Genomic DNA, 24,714 nt, shown 5'->3' on the forward strand with positions numbered 1-24,714 from the left:
ACGTTTTACTTTCAACTTGTAACACGAGCGCTACCCGATAAATAGCGCTCCACTCGTAATCTAGCCCAATGTGTTCAGGAACTGTATTGTTTTCTATAATATTGAATTTAACACAAAACCCTAATTATCATCTATTATCTACAGAGCCATTGTTATATAATAAAAAAATGAATATACACCTTCCCACTTCCTTAAATAAAAGATACTGTGATATCAAACCCATTAAAAGCCTTTCACCACAAATCATTATTTAGATTTGCAATAAATATTTTGAATACAATTTTGAGTTTTCCCGATGTATCACCCAGCTTGTTATCAGTGCAAATAAGTGAAAATACGGTATATCATAAACATTTGCAATAAAGCAACAGTTAAAGTAATTGTTTTGCAGTCTTGCAATGTGCACAAAGCTATCAGAGGGTTCTATTAAGAGTTCATCAATCATGCAGAGCACTCACAACACTCATCAGCAGTTCCTCCCATTGCAAGAGACACTGGGCCAGCTGGGAAATGCCTACAAACCACAGTCAGATGAGACCAATGCCAGTGATGCTTCATCTCAATATACTATGGACAATACAGATATTTAATTTACTAAAGAGCAACATGAAGACTAATCAGTTATCTGTGTCATGGAAAACATAAAAATAAAATATATTTCTTATTCAATATACTTTATTAATACAAATACGTTCCAGTTTAATATATTATAAATAAACACTGAAATTCTACAGCTACATCGTCATTTGATTTCCTGTAAAAATATGCACACAAACATGTACACACACACAGGTACATAGTCATGTCGCACACACTAACCATACACACAGTCACAATGTCATGTCGCACACACTAACCATACACACCGTCACAATGTCATGTCACTCACACTAACCATACACACAGTCACAATGTCATGTCGCACACACTAACCATACACACCGTCACAGTGTCATGTCGCACACACTAACCATACACACCGTCACAATGTCATGTCACTCACACTAACCATACACACCGTCACAGTGTCATGTCGCACACACTAACCATACACACCGTCACAGTGTCATGTCGCACACACTAACCATACACACCGTCACAATGTCATGTCACTCACACTAACCATACACACAGTCACAATGTCATGTCACTCACACTAACCATACACACAGTCACAATGTCATGTCACTCACACAGTCACAATGTCATGTCACTCACACAGTCACAATGTCAAGTCGCACACACTAAAAAATACACACCGTCACAATGTCATGTCGCACACACTAACCATACACACAGTCACAATGTCATGTCACACACATGTACACACATACAGTAAACATACACACAGTCACACACATACACTAAACACAAGCAAAGTCACACACATGTACACACATACACTAAACATACACACAGTCACACACATAAACTAAAAACAAGCACAGTCACACATATGTACACTAAACATACACACAGTCACACACATACACTAAACACAAGCACTGTCACACATATCTACACACATACTAAACATACACAGTCACACCGCTATGTCACACACACTAAACATACACACATGTACACACATACACTAAACACAAGAACAGTCACACATATACACTAAACTCAAGCACACACATGTACACACATACACTAAACATACAAACAGTCACAAACATGTACACCCATACACTAAACATACACACAGTCACACACATACACTAAATGCAAACACATGTACACACATACACTAAACAAAAGCACTGTAACACACATGTACACACATACACTAAACATACACACAGTCACACCGTCATGTCAAACACATTAAACATACACACATACACTAAAAATACAGTCACACACATGTACGCACATACACTAAACACACAGTCACACACATGTACACACACATACACTAAACAACACAGTCACATACATGTACACACAGTCACACACATGTACACACATACACTAAACATACACACAGTCACACATATGTACACACATACACTAAACACAATCACACACATGTACATACATACACTAAACATACACACAGTCACACACATGTACACTAAACATACACACAGCCAAATACATACACTAAACATATACACAGTCACATACATGTACACACAGCCACACACATGTACACAAATACACTAAACATACACACCGTCAAACACATGTACACACATACACTAAACACAAGCACACACATACACTAAACATACACACAGTTACACACATAAACTAAACACAAGCACTGTCACACATATCTACACACATACACTAAACGTACACACAGTCTCACCATCATGTCATACACACTAAACATACACACATGTACACATATACACTAAACACACAGTCACACACATACACTAAAAATACAATCACACACATGTACACACAAGCACTAAACACACACATGTACACACATACACTAAACATACACACAGTCACACACATGTACACAAATACACTATACATACACACAGTCACACATATGTATACACATACACTAAACACAAGCACACACACATCTACACACATACACTAAACATACACACAGTCACACATGAAAAGTAAACACAAGCACTGTTACACATATCTACACACATAAACTAAACATACACACATTCACACCATCATGTCATATACACTAAACATACACACAAGTACACATATACACTAAACACACAGTCACACACATGTACACACATACACTGAAAATACAATCACACACATGTACACACATGCACTAAATACATAGTCACATACACTAAAAATGCACACAGCCGCACACTTACACTAAACATATACACAGTCACATACATGTACACAGAGCCACACACATGTACACACATGCACTAAACATACACACAGTCACACACATGTACACAAATACACTAAGCATACACACAGTCACCCACATGTACACAAATACACTAAACATACACACAGTCACACATATACACTAAAAATATACAGTCACATACATGAACACACAGCCACACACATGTACACAAATACACTAAACATACACACACATGTACACAAATACACTAAGCATACACACAGCCACACACATGTACACTAAACATATACATGTACATGTACACACAGCCACACACATGTGCACATATACACTAAACATACACACACATGTACAAAAATACACTAAGCATACACACAGCCACACACATGTACACACATACACTAAACATACAGACAGTCACACACATACAGCAAACATATACACAGTCACACACATGCACACATACACTAAACATACACACAGTCACACACATGTACACACATACACTAAACATACACACAGCCCCACACATACACTAAACATGTACACAGTCACATACACTAAACATACACACAGCCACACACATACACTAAACATATACACATTCACATACATGTACACACAGCCACACAGTCACACAAATGTACACAAATACACAAAGCACAAACACAGTCACAAACATACACTAAACATATACACAGTCACATATACTGTATGTACACACAGCAACACACATGTACACAAATACACTAAACATACACAAATATACTAAGCATACACACAGCCACACACACATGTACACACATACACTAAACATACACACAACCACACACATGTACTAAACATACACACAGCCACACACATGTACTAAACTTACACACAGTTACACACATGTACACACATATACTAAACATACACACAGCCACACACATGCACTAAACATATGCACAGTCATATACATGTATGCAAATACACAAAGCATACACACAGTCACACACATACACTAAACATACACACAGTCACACACTTACACTAAACGTATACACTGTCACATACATGTACACACAGCCACACACATGTGCACAAATACACTAAACATACACACACATGTACACAAATAAACTAAGCATACACACAGCCACACACATGTACACACATGCACACAGTCACACATATGTTCACAAATACACTAAAAATACACACAGTCACACACATGTACACAAATACACTAAACATAAGTACAGTCACACACATGTACACAAATACACTAAACATACATACAGTCACACATATGTACACAAATATACACACAGTCACACACATGTACACAAATACACTAAACATAAGCACAGTCACACACACTAAACATACACACAGTCACACACATGTACACACATACGCTAAACATACACACAGTCACACACAAATACACTAATCATACACACAGTCACACACATGTACACTGTAATGTCCTTACATAGCAAACTCTTTATATGAATGATGCACTTGCAACTTCTAAATGTAAACTGGGACTTTATTTACTGGATTACATAACAAGGTGCTCCTGTAGATTTGCACATATAAAGTCCTTTATAATGATTGGCTGCTGCACTCCTTATATTAGCAGTCCTGTACACTGTGTATGCAGCACTATAGTAATTCAGGGTAACTTATAACTGTTAACTGTAATATAACTTATAATGTGTAACTAACAGTTCTTACTCTTCCTGACTGGCTGATGCTGTATCCTCTGCAGTGATCTGTAGCTGACATTACACTTATTATTATTATTATTATTATTATTAGCACTTGTCAGATTCTGAAGTTCAGTCCTTGTACTTTATAACTGCATCACAAACTGTCACAAGATGGCTTCTCTAAACTGTTCTGATTCTAAGCACAGCCCACTTGATGACATCATCTTTGTATGGAAGCCTCAATGTGCCATCTAACCAAACCAGGAAGTAAGCACAACACTACATCTCCTTTCCTACTTATTTTTTTTTTTTTAAATAAACTTAACTGCACAACAACAACTATAAGATAAACCAGTCTTCTCCAGCATCCTCTTCTATTGTGGAAGTGAAAGCTGCTTCTTGTTTCTTCTGTTGACGAAAGTTTCTCTGATATTTTGCATGTTGTCTCCGGCGAGTGTCTCTGAGATTCACTTCAGGAGACCAACAAACAGCAGGTGTTCATTGCCTGGGAATACGAGCTTGACTATTATGGTCCTGGATAGAATTTCCTGACTCATCATTACAAGGTTCTTCTATTGAGGCTGGTATTTCTGAGTTATCTTCTGTAATTGAGTCAGAGCCTGTGTTTGGATCATGCCAAACACCACCCCAGATATCAAAGTCATTGTCTAATTGTATTTGTATGTGATGGTCCTCACCAGCCTGTTCTCTCCTCTCTAGCCGTGGTCATAGGTGGTTCACATGGTGGTGACACACACCTAATTGAGTGGTTATCACATACATCTTTGGGCCCTCAACCTGAGCAACAACACCTGGTGCCCATTCTTCCTCTGTATGGTACACCCTATGCCAAACCAAGTCTCCTTCTGTATAGGTCCGTGAAGGTTTTCCCACTCTCATTTTATCTTGCATGATGCAGACTGTTTCTGCTACATCTGGTGTGATTATATCCAGCTTTGTATGGATCTTCCTGCCAAACAATAGTTGAGCTGGGGCAACTCCCGTGGTGGGGTGTTGAGTAACCCTATATTGTTGCAAAAACTGTAAAAATGTTTTTAGTATTAACCTGCTTCTCTGCTTTTAGAGCTTTCATTGCCCTTTTAAAGGTTTGGACAAATCTCTCTTCTTGCCCGTTGGTAGCTGGGTGATATGGTGCCGTCCGATGATGGTGAATTCCATTCATATGTAAAAAATTCTGGAAGTCTTGTGACACAAACTGGGGACCATTGTCTGTGACCAGTTTTCTTGGCAACCCAAATACTGAAAACAGTCTTTCTAATGCTGACTTCAGTAATTGTAGTCCTTGTCATTGGAATTACTTCTGGCCACTTAGAGTGTGCATTAATTATGATTAAGTATGAGATTCCATCAATAGGACTGGCAAAGTCCAAATGTAGTCTCTCCCAATGAGTAGTAGGCAAGTCCCATGGTTGTACAGCTCCTTGTGGAAGCTGTCCTTGAGCTTGAACACACCCTTTGCATGCCATAACATAGTTCTCAATGTCCTTATCAATGGCCGGCCACCAAACATGACCCCTAGTCTTCTGTTTCATTCTGACAATGCCCGGGTGTCCTTCATGAAAGAGTTTTAACGTAGCTTGCCGTAGCCCGTTAGGGACCAGAACTCTCTCACCCCATAAAATACATCCATTTCTGAGTGTGAGTTCTTTCGCTCGTAGTATGTATGCTCGCTGCACATCACAGCCAGTTCTTGGCCAGCCATCTCTCAAATAATTTGCCAGAAGTTGTAATTCAGTATCACAAACTGTCTCCTTTGCAATTTGTTTGGCATGTACTATACCCGTAAAACACACACTTGGAAGGCTTTCTTGAACAACTGGTGAGGAATTCATTAGTGGAAGCCTGGACATGGCATCAGCATTGCCATGGCAATCATGGGTCCGGTATTTGATGGAGTAATGATATGCTCCCAAAGTTAGAGCTTACCTTTGCAATCTAGCCGCTGTAGTGGTTGAAATTCCTTTCCTTGGATTAAAGATGGTCAGCAGTGGCTTATGGTCAGTTAAAAGAGTAAATTGTCTACCATAAATATAGTTATGGAACTCCTCAACAGCCCATACAATGGCCAACATACACACAGTCACACACATGTACACACATACACTAAACATATATTACCAGTATAATAAGTATAATATGTATTATCCACTAGAAGGGTGTGTGTAAAGGAAATAGTGACCAAAATTGGGGTCTAAATATAGAAAGGCCAGGAGATAGGGGGTTTCTATATTTAGACCCCAATTTTGGTCACTATTTCCTTTACACACACCCTTCTAGTGGATAATACATATTATACTGGTAATATAGTCCTCTCTCTAACCCTTGCTTGTAGAGCTTAACTTCAATCTACCTATTGTTTTTACCATTTCTTGTTTTCCTGGAGGGGAATTCATTAGTTAAGCTGGGTCTCATTCTCTAGCGCTTATAATTTACTTTTTCATCACATACACTAAACATACACATAGCTACACACATACACTAAACATATACACAGTCACATGCATGTACACACAGCCACACACATACACTAAACATACACACAGTCACACACATGTACACTAAACATACACACAGTCACACACATGTACACAAATACACTAAACATAAGCACAGTCACACACACTAAACATACACACAGTCACACACGTGTACACACATACACTAAACATACACACAGTCACACACAAATACACTAATCATACACACAGTCACACACATGTACACTAAACATACACACACATATACACATATACACTAATAATACACACAGTCACACACATGTACACAAATACACTAGACATACACACAGTCACACATATACACTAAACATATACACAGTCACATACATGTACACACAGCCACCTACATGTACACAAATACACTAAACATACACACAATCATACATATGTACACACATACACTAAACACAAGCACCCACAGTCACACACATACACTAAACACAAGCACTGTCACACATATCTACACACATACATTAAACATACACACATTCACACCATCATGTCACACACACTAAACATACACACATGTACACACATACATTAAAAACACAGTCACACACATGTACACACATACACTAAACATACACACATGTACACACATACACTAAATATACACACAGCCACACACATACACTAAACATATACACAGTCACATACATGTACACACAGCCACACACATGTACACACATACACTAAACATACACACAGTCACACACATGTACACAAATACACTAAACATACACACAGTCACACGCATGCACTAAATATATACACAGTCACATACATGTACACACAGCCACACACATGTACATAAATACACTAAACATACACACAATCATACATATGTACACACATACACTAAACACAAGCACCCACAGTCACACACATACACTAAACACAAGCACTGTCACACATATCTACACACATACACTAAACATACACACAGTCACACCATCATGTCACACACACTAAACATACACACATACATTAAAAACACAGTCACACACATACTCTAAACACACAGTCATACACATGTACACACATACACTAAACATACACACATGTACACACATACACTAAATATACACACAGCCACACACATACACTAAACATATACACAGTCACATACATGTACACACAGCCACACACATGTACACACATACACTAAACATACACACAGTCACACACATGTACACAAATACACTAAACATACACACAGTCACACACATACACTAAACATATACAAAGTCACATACATGTACACACAGCCACATACATGTACATAAATACACTAAACATACACACAATCATACATATGTACACACATACACTAAACACAAGCACCCACAGTCACACACATACACTAAACACAAGCACTGTCACACATATCTACACACATACACTAAACATACACACAGTCACACCATCATGTCACACACACTAAACATACACACATACACTAAAAACGCAGTCACACACATACTTTAAACACACAGTCATACACATGTACACACATACACTAAACATACACACATGTACACACATACACTAAATATACACACAGCCACACACATACACTAAACATATACACAGTCACATACAGGTACACACAGCCACACACATGTACACACATACACTAAACATACACACAGTCACACACATGTACACAAATACACTAAGCATACACACAGTCACACACATGTACACACATAAACTAAACATGCACACAGCCACACACATAAACTAAACATACACACAGTCACACATGTAGACACATACATAAAAGGGACAGTTTACTCAAAAAAAATATTCCCTTTAATTTGTTCCCAATGATCCACTTTACCTGCTGGAGTGTATTAAATTGTTTACAAGTATTTCCATTACCCTTATATTGGCATTTTAAATAGTTTATTTAACCTGTGATATCCCCACCCATCCTGAAAGTTTTTGGCCTCAAGGCCAAGCTGTGTAAACACAGCCAGTAGAAGAAATTACACTCCCAGTGGTGTATAGAAGAGATAAGGTAATAAAATGTTAATTTTCCATTGTTCTCTCCAAGTATTGGTGATTGGTTTACGGACAGACATAAAATAAAGAAACAAGTATATGTACACAATGTGATAAAGTAATCTGATTATACCTACAAGCTCAAACCCATTTTATTAGGTTGTGGCTTCAAAACACAAAATCAGCAAATTCATATACACAAATAAGCCTTAAAAAAGCAAATCTCATACATTTTATACTCTGCAGCTGGTAAAATAAGTAATTGGAAACATATTAAGGGAAAAACAATTTTATAGTATACTGTCCCTTTAACATACACACAGTCACACACATACATTAAAGGGACAGTTAACACCAAAATGTATATTGTTTAAAAAGATAGACAACGCCTTTACTACCCATTCCCCAGCTTTGCACAACCAACATTGTTATATGAATATACTTTATAACATTTAAAACTCTAAATGTCTGCCTGTTTCTAAGCCTCTACAGACAGCCTCTTATCACATGTTTTTTTTATTAGATTTTCACATCAAGACACTGCTAATCCATGTGGGCTATATAGATAACATTGTACTTTCTCCTGTGGAGTTGTGCATGACACCGCATGCCATTAATTGGCTAAAATGCAAGTAAATAGATAATAAATAAATAGCCATGTGACCAGGGGCTGTCAAAAGAGGCTTAGATACAAAGTAATTATAGAGGTAAAAAATTTATTAATATAACCATGTTGGCTGTGCAAAACTGGGGAATGGGAAATAAAGGGATTAGCTATCTTTTTTACATAAGCACAGTCACACACAAGTACACACATACACTAAGCACACACAGTCACATACACTAAACATACATGCACACACTAACACACACACTAATTTGGGCACACACACAGTTATAGAAATTATTCTTATATTTTAATAAAATCCATGCAAATATTCAAAAGTAAATGTCCAAGACTACTTGATTTTATTTGTCATTGTCCATTTCAGTTTATATTTATAACTGAAAAATGATTGTGAATTTAATTCCTAACACTGAACAATACACATTCATAAAATATATCTATTTTTATCCCAAACCCCAAGAGACTTGGTACTAGTCTTGTACGTGTCCCAGGGAAACATTTATAATGCGCTGCCAGAACTGTGTCATGACGTTATAGAATAGTACAGGTCTAAGGATGCATTAGCCACTGGAAAACCTTACTGTAGTCACATATAGTATAATACAGGTCTCTAGAGAATTCATAGCTTGACCCTCTTCCTTTGTTATTTAAACGTTGTTTTATGTACAATGATATCTGCAATCGAGGATAACACTGTATCCCCAAATGCAGTCTGAATAATGAATAGCCTCTCCTCTTGCAGTGATATGTTACATTTAGATAATATATATTGTTCTGGGTACACGTACAGCACACAAAGGAGATCTCCTCCCCATTCCGATTCACTCCTTGTTTGCCCACCGCACTTCAGTATATAAAAGGTGGAAGGATATTGTTGCAAACAAATTATTCTGAAATTCTTGAAAAATACAATGTGGGTGTTCAGTTTTAATTCTTTCATATTCCTTCAATTCAGTTTTATTCCTTCATATTTAATGTGATTAAAAGAGTGATTAAAGGGACAAAAAAAAACATTTTTTTTCATGATTCAAACAGAGCATACAATTTTAAACAACTTTCTATATTACTTCTGTTATCAATTTTCTTTGTTCTCTTGGTATCTTTTGTGGAACAGTAGGGACGCATGCTCAGGAGCGTGTACGTGTCTGGAGCTTTGCTAGAATATTAGCCATTTGCAAAAACACTAGATGGCATCACTATTTCCTGCCATGTAGTGCTACAGACAACTACCTAGATATCTCTAGGTAGATACAATGGGAACTAAACAAATTTGATAATAGAAGTAAATTGGAAACTTTTTAAAAATTGCATGCTTTGTCTGAATGACAAAAGTAAATTTTGGGATTTCATATCCCTTTAAAGGGACAAAAAAAGTGCAAAAATAATCTGTGTTAAGGTACATTCTAAAGCAGACATTGCATGCTCTAATTCTTATTTTTGCACTATTAACATTATAACTCTACGGCATACTCTGTGCCGCCCCCTGCAGAATTGGCTGTCAATCAACCCGATCGTATACAATCAAGCGGATTGCTGTCTGCCGTCTCAGAGGTGGCGGATGAGTTAAGGTCTTAAGACCGCTGCTTCTTAACTCCTGTTTCTGGTGAAACAGCTTCATTAGGGGCCATTCGGAGGTTGATAAATCAGCCCCTACATGTTTAAGCTCCCGCAAAGGGGGTGCAGAGAACTGCTGGCCCTGATCAGGAACTAGCCTGTGAACCAATCAGCAGCAGCACCCCACCAACCACTGGCTGTGTTCAATTCAGCAGTTGCAGCACTTTGGCTCCAAGTAAGTTGCATGACATTGTCTAATGAACTGTGTCTTAAAAGCATGTTATTATTCCACTGTTTCTTGAATATAAATATGTATGTAAACCCGGCAATGGGGTTATATCATTGGTATGATCAGCTCCAGAGCAACATTTCACAACTGGGAGCGAGCTCGTGATTGACTAGATCCATGGGAACCTTCAAGCTGCAAGAATCTGTCCCAGGGATGAGTTTTGCACAAATATACTCTACTTGTTAGCTTCAAAATTCAAACTGCTTTAGCATTACTTAAATACTTTAATTCAAAGCTCAACTAGTGTTCTCTGATATGCATGAGAGAATTTATATAAGTGTATTTCCCCGCACAATAACAGAATATGATTTCTTGACTTATTAGGAGACCAATTCTGAAATTCTGGTCTGTTGATGACCCTCCTATTGTTGATTATTTAGTCCTGCAATATTTAAAGTGATGGTAAATCCTAGCATTTGTGAAACACTAGCATTTACCATTGGAACAAATAAGGGGATTTTCAGTCATGAAGTATTAAATGCTTCACGCTGAAAGTTCCTTTATTTGCTTGAAGCGTTTGGCGCACGAAGTGCCTCAGGCAGCCTATGGTAGAACACTATTTTGCTGTAAGGTGAAGTTTCTACCTCTTAGGCAATAGCCATATGGGCCAGTTTCACAAACACTAGGATTTACCATCACTTTAGCCTTACATAAAGTGATATACTATGGCCTAAGTTTATCAAGCATGGGCAAATCTGTCCACAAAGATAAAAAAAAAATGCAATCTCAATCATATTCTAAAAAAGTTAGTTTTCATGCTGGAAATCATTCAGCTACAGATTTTGGTTTCACTTTAAAAATATCCAATAATAACAATAATTTTCCTAATATCAGTAAATGTGCACCACAGAATAACATAAGAATTTGGATAGTTGGATCTCATTCAAGAAGAAGTTTGATGGTTATATAATAGATTCTTTATGTTATTTGTATAGATAGCTAATGAAAATGACACAGACATTGTGCATTTAGGAATATTATAATCCCTTAAAGGGACAGTCTAGTCAAAATTAAACTTTCTTGATTCAGATAGGGCATGCAATTTTAATCAACGTTCCAATTTACTTTTATGATCAAATTTGTTTTGTTCTCTTGCTATTCTTTGTTGAAAGCTAAACCTAAGTAGACTCATATGCTAATTTCTAAGCCCTTGAAGACCTCCCATTATTTTAGTGCATTTGGACAGTTTTTCACGGTTAGACAGTGCTAGTTCATGTGTGTCATATAGATAACATTGTGCTTACTCCTGTGGATTTATTTGGGAGTCAACACTGACTGGATAAAATTAAAGTCTGTCAAAAGAACTGAAACAACGGGGCAGTCTGCAGAGGCTTAGATACAAGATAATCACACAGGTAAAAAGTGTATTAATATAACTATGTTGATTATGCAAAACTGGGAAATGGGTTATAAAGGGGATTATCTATCTTTTTAAACAATACACATTCTGGAGTAGACTGTCCCTTTAAATAATGTGAAGTATATAATTTTTTATTAGTATTTTTAATCAAGTTAGTAAGCATTATTATGTACCTCTCCCCTTAAACCAAAATAGAAACATATTGGGCTAGCTTACAAGTGGAGCGCTAATTTAATGTGTGCCCGCAAAGGGGCAGACTTTGCCCATTTATGGGCGCACATTAAAACACCAGCCATTACAAGTGGCTGGTTAATGCTACCGCAACCGTGCAGTAGCACTTTCCGCAAATCGAAATTAAACAAACATCTGGTTAATTAAAAAAATGTCCCCCAATTGCCCCCCAAATAAAGTGGACAGTACCTGTATTTAAAAATATGAGCATCTTTTTTATTTTATTTAAATAACTGCACAAAGAAGCGTTTAAAGTGAGGGGATGTGGGGTTTTAGAAACAAAATGGAACTGAAAAGTGCCTTTACATAGAGGTCTATGGGGACACCTATCTGTTTTCAAATGTAAATAAATATGTATTATATGCTTATATACATATATATTTATCTGTTAATGTGTGTATAGACACACACACATATATATATATATGTATATATTCATATACATATATACTTAAAATACAACACTGCGTGACTTACCCCCTGCGCTAGGTTCTTTGTCGTGTCTATTGGCATCAGAATGAGGCTCCCATTAGAGCCTACGGAAGCATGCTCTTGTGAGCGCAAAGCTCCCATGCAATGTGTTTGCACTGTGCTTTACTTATAAAACCAGCGCACATTTGTGTGCACCGGTATTACTGAGTGGAGCGCAAATATCTCGCTCGGCAACACACAATTTTGCACTCCACTCATAATCTAGCCCATTATTTTTCCATAGGAAATGTACATTTTTATAAACATTTTGGAGTTCTCTTGGTATCTTTTGTTGAAAAGCAGAGACATAAGCTTAGGAGCCAGTCCATTTCTGGAGCACTATATGGCAGCAGTTTGGCAAGAATGTTATCCATTTGAAAGAGCACTATATCCTACCATGTAGTGCTCCAGGTGCCTACCTAGGTATTTCTTTAATACAGAATATTATGGGAACAAAGGTAATGTAATAATAGAAGGAAAGTGGGAACTGATTTACAAATGTTATGCTCTGTCAGAATCACTAAAGAATACAGAATCACTAAAACGAATAATTTCATCATGTTAAAAAAATATGAAACCTAAAAAATAGGTTTCATATTTTTTTAACATGATGAAATTATTCGTTTTAAATTATTCACTAAATCAGAAGGCTTGTGATAAATGTATGCAGCTCCTTGCAGGTGGGTAAATATACTTATCCTATACTTATTAAGTAGAGTTTAAATCACAGCTAAACACTTTACAATAATTACATCACATAACATGGGATAATCAAACACCAACCAGCCCCATTATAATAGTAAAACACAAGAAACGTTTTGAAGCTTACTGATATAGATTTACCTTAGCAGTGCAGACTGTCTAAAAGCTTTAGGGCTATATTACATTCCAGGTTCACTTTTTACAACTAGTGGCAACCCCCCACACCACACACCACACACACACACACATATCTGTTAAAGTTTATGCAGATTTTGCGGTTACTATCATTGGTTGAATAAATTAAAACTCGGATTGATATCTAACTGGTAATAAGTATTTGTACCACTTCTGCTGGAAGGCTAATAACTACCACCTGTGCTTTCTGCAAAGTAGTGATTTTATAAATAAATACTCCCCAAATCCAATCATGAACTTTAGTAAATTAATATACAGATCTTTCGTAAATGTAGATAACATCTCTAGACTTTTTTTTTATCCAAAATGTTCTAATTAAAGTCATAGAGGATTTCATGGAAGAAAGATAAAAATATAGCTAGATAGACAGATAGATATATAAGCTTGATACAGAAACATGACCGTGGTGTCTGTGTGTTTCAGAAACGTTTGAAATGTATTAATATGTAATATACAAAATGTCTAAGATACACACTATATGTGATTATTATACAGCAATGACATTGTGTTTAGTTGTAAGTGCAGACAGCCATTACTTCATTAAAGTATTGCTCCAGTCTGCAATGGTCAGGTAGATGATGTAACAGATTTCATATAAACACAGATTAATTCCTTGTGCGGGGTATGGCTGCTGAGTAAGACCATCAAAGGACTATAACCATCATTTCAGTCCTGCTTTCAGAGCTTATTGTGTTTTACTTTCCAGGGAGTGTAAGTAAACGGAGGTTATTGTCAGGAGAGTACTAAAGAGCCATTAGTATCCTGAACCCTGGGTTTGAGGGAGCAGCACTTAGAGGTTCTTCTGCTGTTCTGTATCCATTAAGTGCATTCAGTGGTAAAGAGGTAGAGGGGGCTTTGGATCATCAATACAACATAAAAACAACAAATAAATGTATTTCCTTAAAAATACAAAGCCCCAGAAGAACAGTGCCTGTAATGTCTACACCTGCTGTATAACCATAAAAACACGTGGTGCTCACAGTGCAATTTCTCTTCTGAGACGTGTTATAACTTTATAGAATTAATAATACACAAAGCAGGGCACTTTTTGTACTCTCTGTGAGTCCTATCAACTTGCAGATGCATTTGGAAATAGATTGTGAGGCATTGATCCGCATAATAAAAGTGTAGAGCAGCATTTTATGTGTCTTTCCTCTCCTGATGGTCTCAGACAGTTTGCTGTCAGCAATATTACAGGCAGTTTACCTTACAGTCCTGAGAAGAGGAGGCTGATGATATCACAGTGCTGCTGCTGGATCACTCTCAGGCTGTGCGCTCCATTTGAATTTTTTAAAGTCCCAGCACTACACCACCAGCTGTGAGCTCCACCTGGGACCCCAGCCGGGCCTGCTTGTGATTGGCCACAAGGGATCATGTGACTACATTTCTATATTAGGCAATATTTACTTCCCCAGCAATGAAACAAATCCTGGGGAAAAGATCAGGTGAAGCTCGCAGAGATTAGCAGGGCCATAGCTTTATCCACACCTGAGTCTCCAAGGGTCCTGCCTGGCAATGAATACTTACCTAGAATACACTTCTTGCGGGGATGTTGTTGCATTCTCACCGAAGTTTTGCCGTGGTGACCAGAGAAGTGTATCCCTGCAGACCTTCACTGGGAGTGGAGCAGATAATCCTTATGTGGGAAATTTGCCAATTGGTGTCCATGCGTCTTCTGCTCATCACTCTCCAGCACTTTATGCCCCATGCAGCCTGGACCTATCTTATGAACCAAGTCCACCTGCTGAATACAATTTCCTACCTGCTGGCTCAGATTATGACTTCTCTTTTGGATCTAGTAACAACCCAGTGGATGGGAGCGGGGAACAAGTCCAGTACGCGACCCCTTCTTTCCCAGGGACCAGCTCATTCATCCTTAATGGACAAATGACCTACAAGACATATGGGGAAGACATCCGAATGGCACATCGTAATGAACCAATAGATGTCTTTCCTGGAAATTACCAGAATTTTTCTCCATCATCTGGCACTTATCCAAAGCCCAACTCCCCACCAGCTGAGACTCAAACAGCAATGAACACATTTGATTGGATGAAAGTGAAAAGAAATGCTCCTAAGAAAAGTAAGTTGAACTAAAAATAAATATATATATAGCACTGTAGCAAATGTTTATTACATTTGTATGATTTGATTATTACATAGTTGTTACATAATTATGATGACAATATCCCAGTGATTACTTTATATATCTTTAAATATCAGTATAATGCTATTTATATATCAATATAATGCTATTGAGAACAAAGGGTAACATAAGTTATTTTACCTACCATTAAACCATTTTGCAAAAACTTGGTCATGCAAATGGTGTCACAGCCTACATACACTTATTATAAACTAGTGGTGCTTCATATGCATTTGCAAATACTGGTTATTGAATTGCGTTTTATTGTGTACCTCCCCAATATTCTATAAATAGATTATTTCATTATATAATTGTTGTTTGCTATTACTTTGTTTTACAGATATGCCGTCTGAATATGGAACAGCTTATTCATCCAATACAATGAGAACCAATTTTACAACTAAACAACTTACAGAACTGGAAAAGGAGTTTCATTTTAACAAATACCTAACAAGAGCTAGGCGCATAGAAATTGCAAACTCTCTTCAACTTAATGATACTCAGGTGAAGATTTGGTTCCAAAACAGAAGGATGAAACAAAAGAAAAGAGAAAGAGAAGGAAGTTTACCCAGTTCCCCACCCTCAAGATCTGCTTTATCAATGGGATCTCAAAGCATAAAATCTGGAAAGATATCTGAGTCTGACTCTCATTCAAGTGACTAGCGATACCAGCAACAGCCTTTATTAATATGCAAACTGTTTATTCAAACTTTACCAAAAAAAGCATCATCCTGAAACCTAAGCAATGACATAAAGGGAACTTTGCACTATATTTTTGCTTGGGGATGTTGCAATTAAATAAGGAAAAAATGTACTGTATAATAATATTAACATTTTCTTTTAACTGTGTTGCATTATATAACAATATACACATTATATGTGATATTTATAGGGAATAGCATGCAATGACTAATGGGTTATACAAATGCATTTACCCAACTCTGCCTTATGTAGAAATTGATGCACACATGCTATGCATGTGTCCTGAGATGGAACCAAATAACCATTATTCTAGGGATAATCTAATACTTTTGAAAATAATTTACCAAAGATACGTTTTCTTGCAAGTTGTTTTGTGAACTTTGCATTTGCACTACTACTATGTTACATTTAGTTTTACTCTGTGCCTCAGATACGTTTGATTTGTTCCCCAATTATCTGGAACCTACAGAGGATTCTATGTTTCTTGAACGTATAGGATATGTCAGGAATACTGGAACGTTTAAGTTAAGAATATATTTTGCTGTATTTTTTGAATAAAATACCAATCGAAGTAACTATGCAATCGCATGTATTTTATTTGTCTTCTAATAAAGATAATAATAAACTTGCTTTTGGCAGTTTGAACAACACTTTTAATGCTATGGTCTGGTATATGCGCTTTGTAGTATTTGAAGCCTACTTTGTCAGACTTGTAACCCTACTGTACAGCTGTATAATCCTCTAAGGCTAAAAGGGCAACACAACTCTGGATCAAAGCAAATCATGAGGAGGAGACTATTCTGACATTTAGTTTCTTTGCACAATAAAAGAAAACCACGTGTATTTGTAACATCAGCTTGTAATTCTTATTCACGCTAATGCATTTGAAAAGAAGATTCCACTTCAAACGGTCCTGAGTGGGATTTTACAAATTCTCACTTAAAAAGTGAGAATAACAAAAGGTTGAATTAATCAAAGGAACACGTGGCTGATCATTTCTCAGAGGTTCAAAGGGTCAATAGATCCCAATGCATTAATCCAAGGTGATACCATATCTTCCATTTTAGTGTATCGATATACAATTTAATTGCCTCTGTGGTGTGAAGGACGCCCCAAGACAAGCCTGTACCCATTATAATAATTTTAATATACCCTTATAAATCAGTTATACTACCCATGATTACAATTAATGGTGGTCATTTTAGCCTTTGGTTAATACTATAAAGCCATCGAAAAGAAGTGTTCCTACAAACGGATTCCTATGTTTTAATATAAATTAAATACTCAGGGTTACTCACCAGTGGTTAATATTATTCTTGTATGTAGGACCATCTGCCTTTAGCAATCTAATGCTAATGATGTGTTGGCTAAAACAACAGAACTCTTAGGGCTATGCACTTTTAAAGCCTTTGATGTCATAGGGTTGCTCCACAGAGACCTTTGATATTGCAATGTCCCTTTCTTTGATCACCATCAAAATCCACACAAAAAGACACGTTTAGGAAATAATCTTTGACTTACTAGGACACATATGGTTTATAATAATATAGGGCCAACATTTAAAAACCTAAAAAATAAATGGAACTGTTTCTCCTTTTGCTTAGGCGGGAAAACCAGACTTTTGTGGGATGATATGTGACAGCAGACAGTAGTGTATTTGCCAAAGGAAGTCCTGGTAAACCAATTCCCTTTTAAATGGTTATTTCTGTAGAAAACCGAGTGCACCCTATCTGTGACATTCTGTGACAACACATCCCAACCCAATCCAGTAGGGCGCCAGGGTCAAGCTAAGTTCACACTAGACAAAAGGTTTAGAGTATAGAGTTTACCTGTTACATCCTCCAGTCTGGGTCTTTCACATCAAATTGTAGAATTTAATTTAACTTTACAGCTTCAAAATATCTAATTGTTATTACAATAGCAAACACAGAGTTTATTTAGCAACAATTACTATAACATGCACATTGAATGATGTATCGTTACTTTAGTATGGACACATTTATCATGCTTGTTATATTTTCCTCAAAATAAGACATTCATATACAGAAATGAAACACTAACATAAACAATATGTTAACAATGTATAATGTTCCGTCTAATTCCAAAAGGTTTAGTGTTACTTGGTGAGAGTCACTATATATTTATAGAAGCAGCAGAGTGTAATATGTGTCCAGGTACTACAAATCTTGTGTTGTGAATTGTTCTCTGTGCTTCTTTTTATGGGAAAGCAGATCACTTTTGATTGGTCTACATGATTAGCTAATGCACATTCACATATATTTCTAAACTATGTCTAAAAAATGTCTGCTCAATCTTTTAACTTTTGTTGGGTAATAAAATTGACAAGTTTGCAACACTTAGGAAATGCACTAGCTTCTGGGACTCTAAAATAATGTTCAATATTCCATTTCAAATGAATAATATAATATTTATTACAGTTTTCCTTTTGGAAATATTACTGAACCCTAAAATTAAATTTATTTTCACCAATAGAATTATGGGGGTTGTCTTTATCAGGTAGTTAAAAATGAACAGGGATTCATGCATTTAATAGCTTTAACTAGTCATTTTCATACAAGTTGATGTTTCATGTTTTGATTAGATTTTTTGTTTATAAGTTTTTTTTAAAAAACAATCTATTTTTTTAACGCTTATTCAAACAAAAGACTTAACTGTTGATTTATAAACCTCTAATATCTACAAAAGAGGTACCATTGAAATGTTGCAGAATAAAAATATCATTCATTGAATTAAATTATGGTTAAAAGGTCAATAATTAAAACTCTTTTTACTTATGCAATTGTGTTTCTGTTCCTGACCATGATAACAATTCATTAAAGGGATATGCAAGCCAGATTTATTATTTTTTTATGATTCACATAGAGCATGCAATTTTAAACAACTTTCTAATTTACTCCTATCATAATTTTTTCGTTCCCTTTGTATAATTTGATGAAAAGCAGGACCTGGCCATTTCTAGAGCACTATATGGCAGCAGTTTTGCAAGAATGGTTTCCATTTGCAATAGTTTTAGATAGCAGCACTATTTCCTGACATGCAGTGCTCCAGATGCCTACTTAGGTATCTCAACAATCATGGGAACAAAGCCAATTTGACAATAGAAGAAAATTAGAAACTTTTTGTAAAATTGTTTATTCTGTCTGAATCACAAGACACATTTTGGGTTTTATACACCTTTAAATAATTATTGGGAAATTTGTTTTCATCAGTTCATTAGTATCAGTGAAATCCACAGAAAAGAGGGGATTTCTTTAAAAGCTCCATTAGAACAGTTTTAATAATGCCATTTACATTGACATCATATACTATTTATATATATATTAATCTAAATGGGTAATTGCCATTAAGTTGTGTTTTCATATCATGGGTAACACTTATTTTAAGGATAACTAAGGTTTACCCTGCAAGTAGAAAGTTAGTTGCACATTAAAATATAAATAGCTTTTACATTTATTTATTTTTTTTGCGTGTGTGGCAAATAAGCAGAATTTCCACCTTCTTACGTGATGCTGTTTCATATACAAATACACATATTTGATTTCAATGAACATTTAAGTAAAACTTGTTCAAATCGGTGTTGAAAGTTACATGAAAGCCATATTTCTGTACAGCAGTCTTATATACTCATACTTGAGAAAGACAATTGCTGTAACAGGACGACAGTATCCATAGTCTGCAAGGAAAAAGTAGGTTTGTTTAGACGTATATCGATTGAAAACAAAACATTTAATTGGTTTATAAATCCCTTCTCAGATGCTTTAAAGAATAATCTTCCTTATCTAAGAATAAGCAGATACAGAACTGGCTTTATTATTACATAAACATGCAACATTTATTTCGTGGTCCCAGAGGCAGAACTTCTCGATATGTTGAAAAACATTTCTGCTCATACAAAGAACCTTAAAAGGACAGTTCACCCAAATAATAGCTCCCCTTTAAATAATTCCCAATGATCATTTTTACCTGCTAGAGTGTATTAAATTGGTTACAAGAAGCTCCTTTACTCCTATTTCAGCATTTGAAATAGCTGCTTTAGTCTGTGGTATCGCCACCTATACTGAAAGTTTTGATACTGGAGTATACGCTATTGACAAGCCTAAGTAAACACAGCCAGCAGAAGAAGTTACACTCTCAAGAGATGCAGGATAGTTAAGTAATAAAATGATAATTTTCCCTTGTTCTCTTTATGTATTGAGCTTTGGTGTTCCAGACAAATATAAGATAAGGAAGCAAGTGTGTGTACACAAAGTGATAACATAATGAGATCTGATATTACCTTTAAATTCAACCCATTGTTATAGGCTATGGTTTAAAGCACAAAACCAGTTACTTCATATACACAAATAAACCTGAAAATGCAAATTCTCAAATATTTTATACTCAGCAGCTGGTATAACAATTAATTTAAAATATATTAATGGAAACATAATTTTACAGTGCACTGTCCCTTTAAACCCATATACAGAGAACGTTTGTTGACAGTTCTGCTTACTAATTTATCAGATGATATTTTAACAATCTAGTTTACATTTTATGACATCTCAAACCAAATATATTTTTGTTAATAATACAAATTAATTTAAAACATTTCATTACTGTTGTCAAGCTGGTTTAATTGAATCAAGAAACTTACCTAAACTATGCAAAACTCAAAAGCATATGCAAACACTTATTAATTTTCAAAAACATCTCACTTAAGAAGATTATGGTGCTGAAATTGATCTTAAAGTGAATTTGTCACTTAAAGGGATAGTCTACTCCTGCTTTTTTTATTGTTTAAAAAGATAATCCCTTTATTGCTCATTCCCATTATTCAGGTGGGTACATATTAGAGCAATGCAGCTTGTTCTCTATCACACATGTAGCTATAGTTATGTTCCTGATGCCTATATAATACAGGTGGGTACACATTATACAATGCAGCTTGTTCTCTATCACACATGTACCTATAGTTATGTTCCTGATGCCTATGTAATGCAGGTGGGTACACATTATACAATACAGCTTGTTCTCTATCACACATGTACCTATAGTTATGTTCCTGATTACTATGTAATGCAGGTGGGTACATATTATACAATGCAGATTGTTTTCTATCACACATGTACCTATAGTTATGTTCATGATGCCTATATAATACAGGTGGGTACATATTATACAATACAGCTTGTTCTCTATCACACATATAACTATAGTTATGTTCCTGATGCCTATGTAATGCAGGTGGGTACTTATTATACAATACAGCTTGTTCTCTATCACACATGTACCTATAGTTATGTTCCTGATGCCTATGTAATACAGGTGGGTACACATTATACAATGCAGATTGTTTTCTATCACACATGTACCTATAGTTATGTTCCTGATTACTATGTAATGCAGGTGGGTACACATTATACAATGCAGCTTGTTCTCTATCACACATATAACTATAGTTATGTTCCTGATGCCTATGTAATACAGGTGGGTACATATTATACAATGCAGCTTGTTCTGTATCACACATGTACCTATAGTTATGTTCCTGATGTCTATGTAATACAGGTGGGTACATATTATACAATGCAGCTTGTTCTCTATCACACATGTACCTATAGTTATGTTCCTGATGCCTATGTAATGCAGGTGGGTACATATTATACAATGCAGCTTGTTCTCTATCACACATGTACCTATAGTTATGTTCCTGATTACTATGTAATGCAGGTGGGTACATATTATACAATGCAGCTTGTTCTCTATCACACATATAACTATAGTTATGTTCCTGATGCCTATGTAATACAGGTGGGTACATATTATACAATGCAGCTTGTTCTGTATCACACATGTACCTATAGTTATGTTCCTGATGTCTATGTAATACAGGTGGGTACATATTATACAATGCAGCTTGTTCTCTATCACACATGTACCTATAGTTATGTTCCTGATGCCTATGTAATGCAGGTGGGTACATATTATACAATGCAGCTTGTTCTCTATCACACATGTACCTATAGTTATGTTCCTGATTACTATGTAATGCAGGTGGGTACATATTATACAATGCAGCTTGTTCTCTATCACACATGTACCTATAGCTATGTTCCTGATTACTATGTAATGCAGGTGGGTACATATTATACAATGCAGCTTGTTCTCTATCACACATATAACTATAGTTATGTTCCTGATGCCTATGTAATACAGGTGGGTACATATTATACAATGCAGCTTGTTCTGTATCACACATGTACCTATAGTTATGTTCCTGATGTCTATGTAATACAGGTGGGTACATATTATACAATGCAGCTTGTTCTCTATCACACATATAACTATAGTTATGTTCCTGATGCCTATGTAATGCAGGTGAGTACATATTATACAATGCAGCTTGTTCTCTATCACACATATAACTATAGTTATGTTCCTGGTGCCTATATAATACAGGTGGGTACATATTATACAATGCAGATTGTTCTCTATCACACATATAACTATAGTTATGTTCCTGATGCCAATGTAATACAGGTGGGTACATATTATACAATACAGCTTGTTCTCTATCACACATGTACCTATAGTTATGTTCCTGATGCCTATGTAATGCAGGTGGGTACATATTATACAATGCAACTTGTTCTCTATCACACATATACCTATAGTTATGTTCCTGATGCCTATATAATACAGGTGGGTACATATTATACAATGCAGATTGTTCTCTATCACACATATAACTATAGTTATGTTCCTGATGCCTATGTAATGCAGGTGGGTACATATTATATAATGCAGCTTGTTCTCTATCACACATGTACCTATAGTTATGTTCCTGATGACTATGTAATGCAGGTGGGTACATATTAGTACAATGCAGCTTGTTCTCTATCACACATGTAACTATAGTTATGTTCCTGATGCCTATGTAATGCAGGTGGGTACATATTATACAATACAGATTGTTCTCTATCACACATGTACCTATAGTTATGTTCCTGATGCCTATGTAATGCAGGTGGGTACATATTATACAATGCAGATTGTTCTCTATCAAACATATAACTATAGTTATGTTCCTGATGCCTATGTAATACAGGTAGGTACTTATTAGTACAATGCAGCTTGTTCTCTATCACACATATAACTATAGTTATGTTCCTGATGTCTATGTAATGCAGGTGGGTACATATTATACAATACAGCTTGTTCTCTATCACACATGTAACTATAGTTATGCTCCTGATGCCTATGTAATACAGGTGGGTACATATTATATAATGCAGCTTGTTCTCTATCACACATGTACCTATAGTTATGTTCCTGATGTCTATGTAATGCAGGTGGGTACATATT

The 24,714-nt window shown here is 36.0% G+C and overlaps 1 protein-coding gene across 1 annotated transcript; it reads left to right on the forward strand.

The window, feature by feature from the left end:
* The first annotated feature begins 16,016 nt into the window (after positions 1 to 16,016).
* On the forward strand, positions 16,017 to 17,310 carry HOXD1 (homeobox D1). Its single transcript, XM_053712843.1, has 2 exons — positions 16,017 to 16,584; positions 16,988 to 17,310. The coding sequence occupies exons 1-2, from the start codon at positions 16,017 to 16,019 to the stop codon at positions 17,308 to 17,310; spliced, it is 891 nt and encodes a 296-aa protein (XP_053568818.1).
* Positions 17,311 to 24,714: the final 7,404 nt, after the last annotated feature.

This window comes from Bombina bombina, chromosome 1 (genome assembly GCF_027579735.1).
Source record: "Bombina bombina isolate aBomBom1 chromosome 1, aBomBom1.pri, whole genome shotgun sequence".
Taxonomy (NCBI): Eukaryota; Metazoa; Chordata; class Amphibia; order Anura; family Bombinatoridae; genus Bombina; species Bombina bombina.

Coding starts and splice junctions, on each gene's coding strand:
- HOXD1 (XM_053712843.1), top strand. CDS start 16,017: ATGAATACTTACCTAGAATACACTTCTTGCGGGGATGTTGTTGCATTC. Junction 16,585..16,987: donor AAGAAATGCTCCTAAGAAAA/GTAAGTTGAACT, acceptor TTTGTTTTACAG/ATATGCCGTCTGAATATGGA.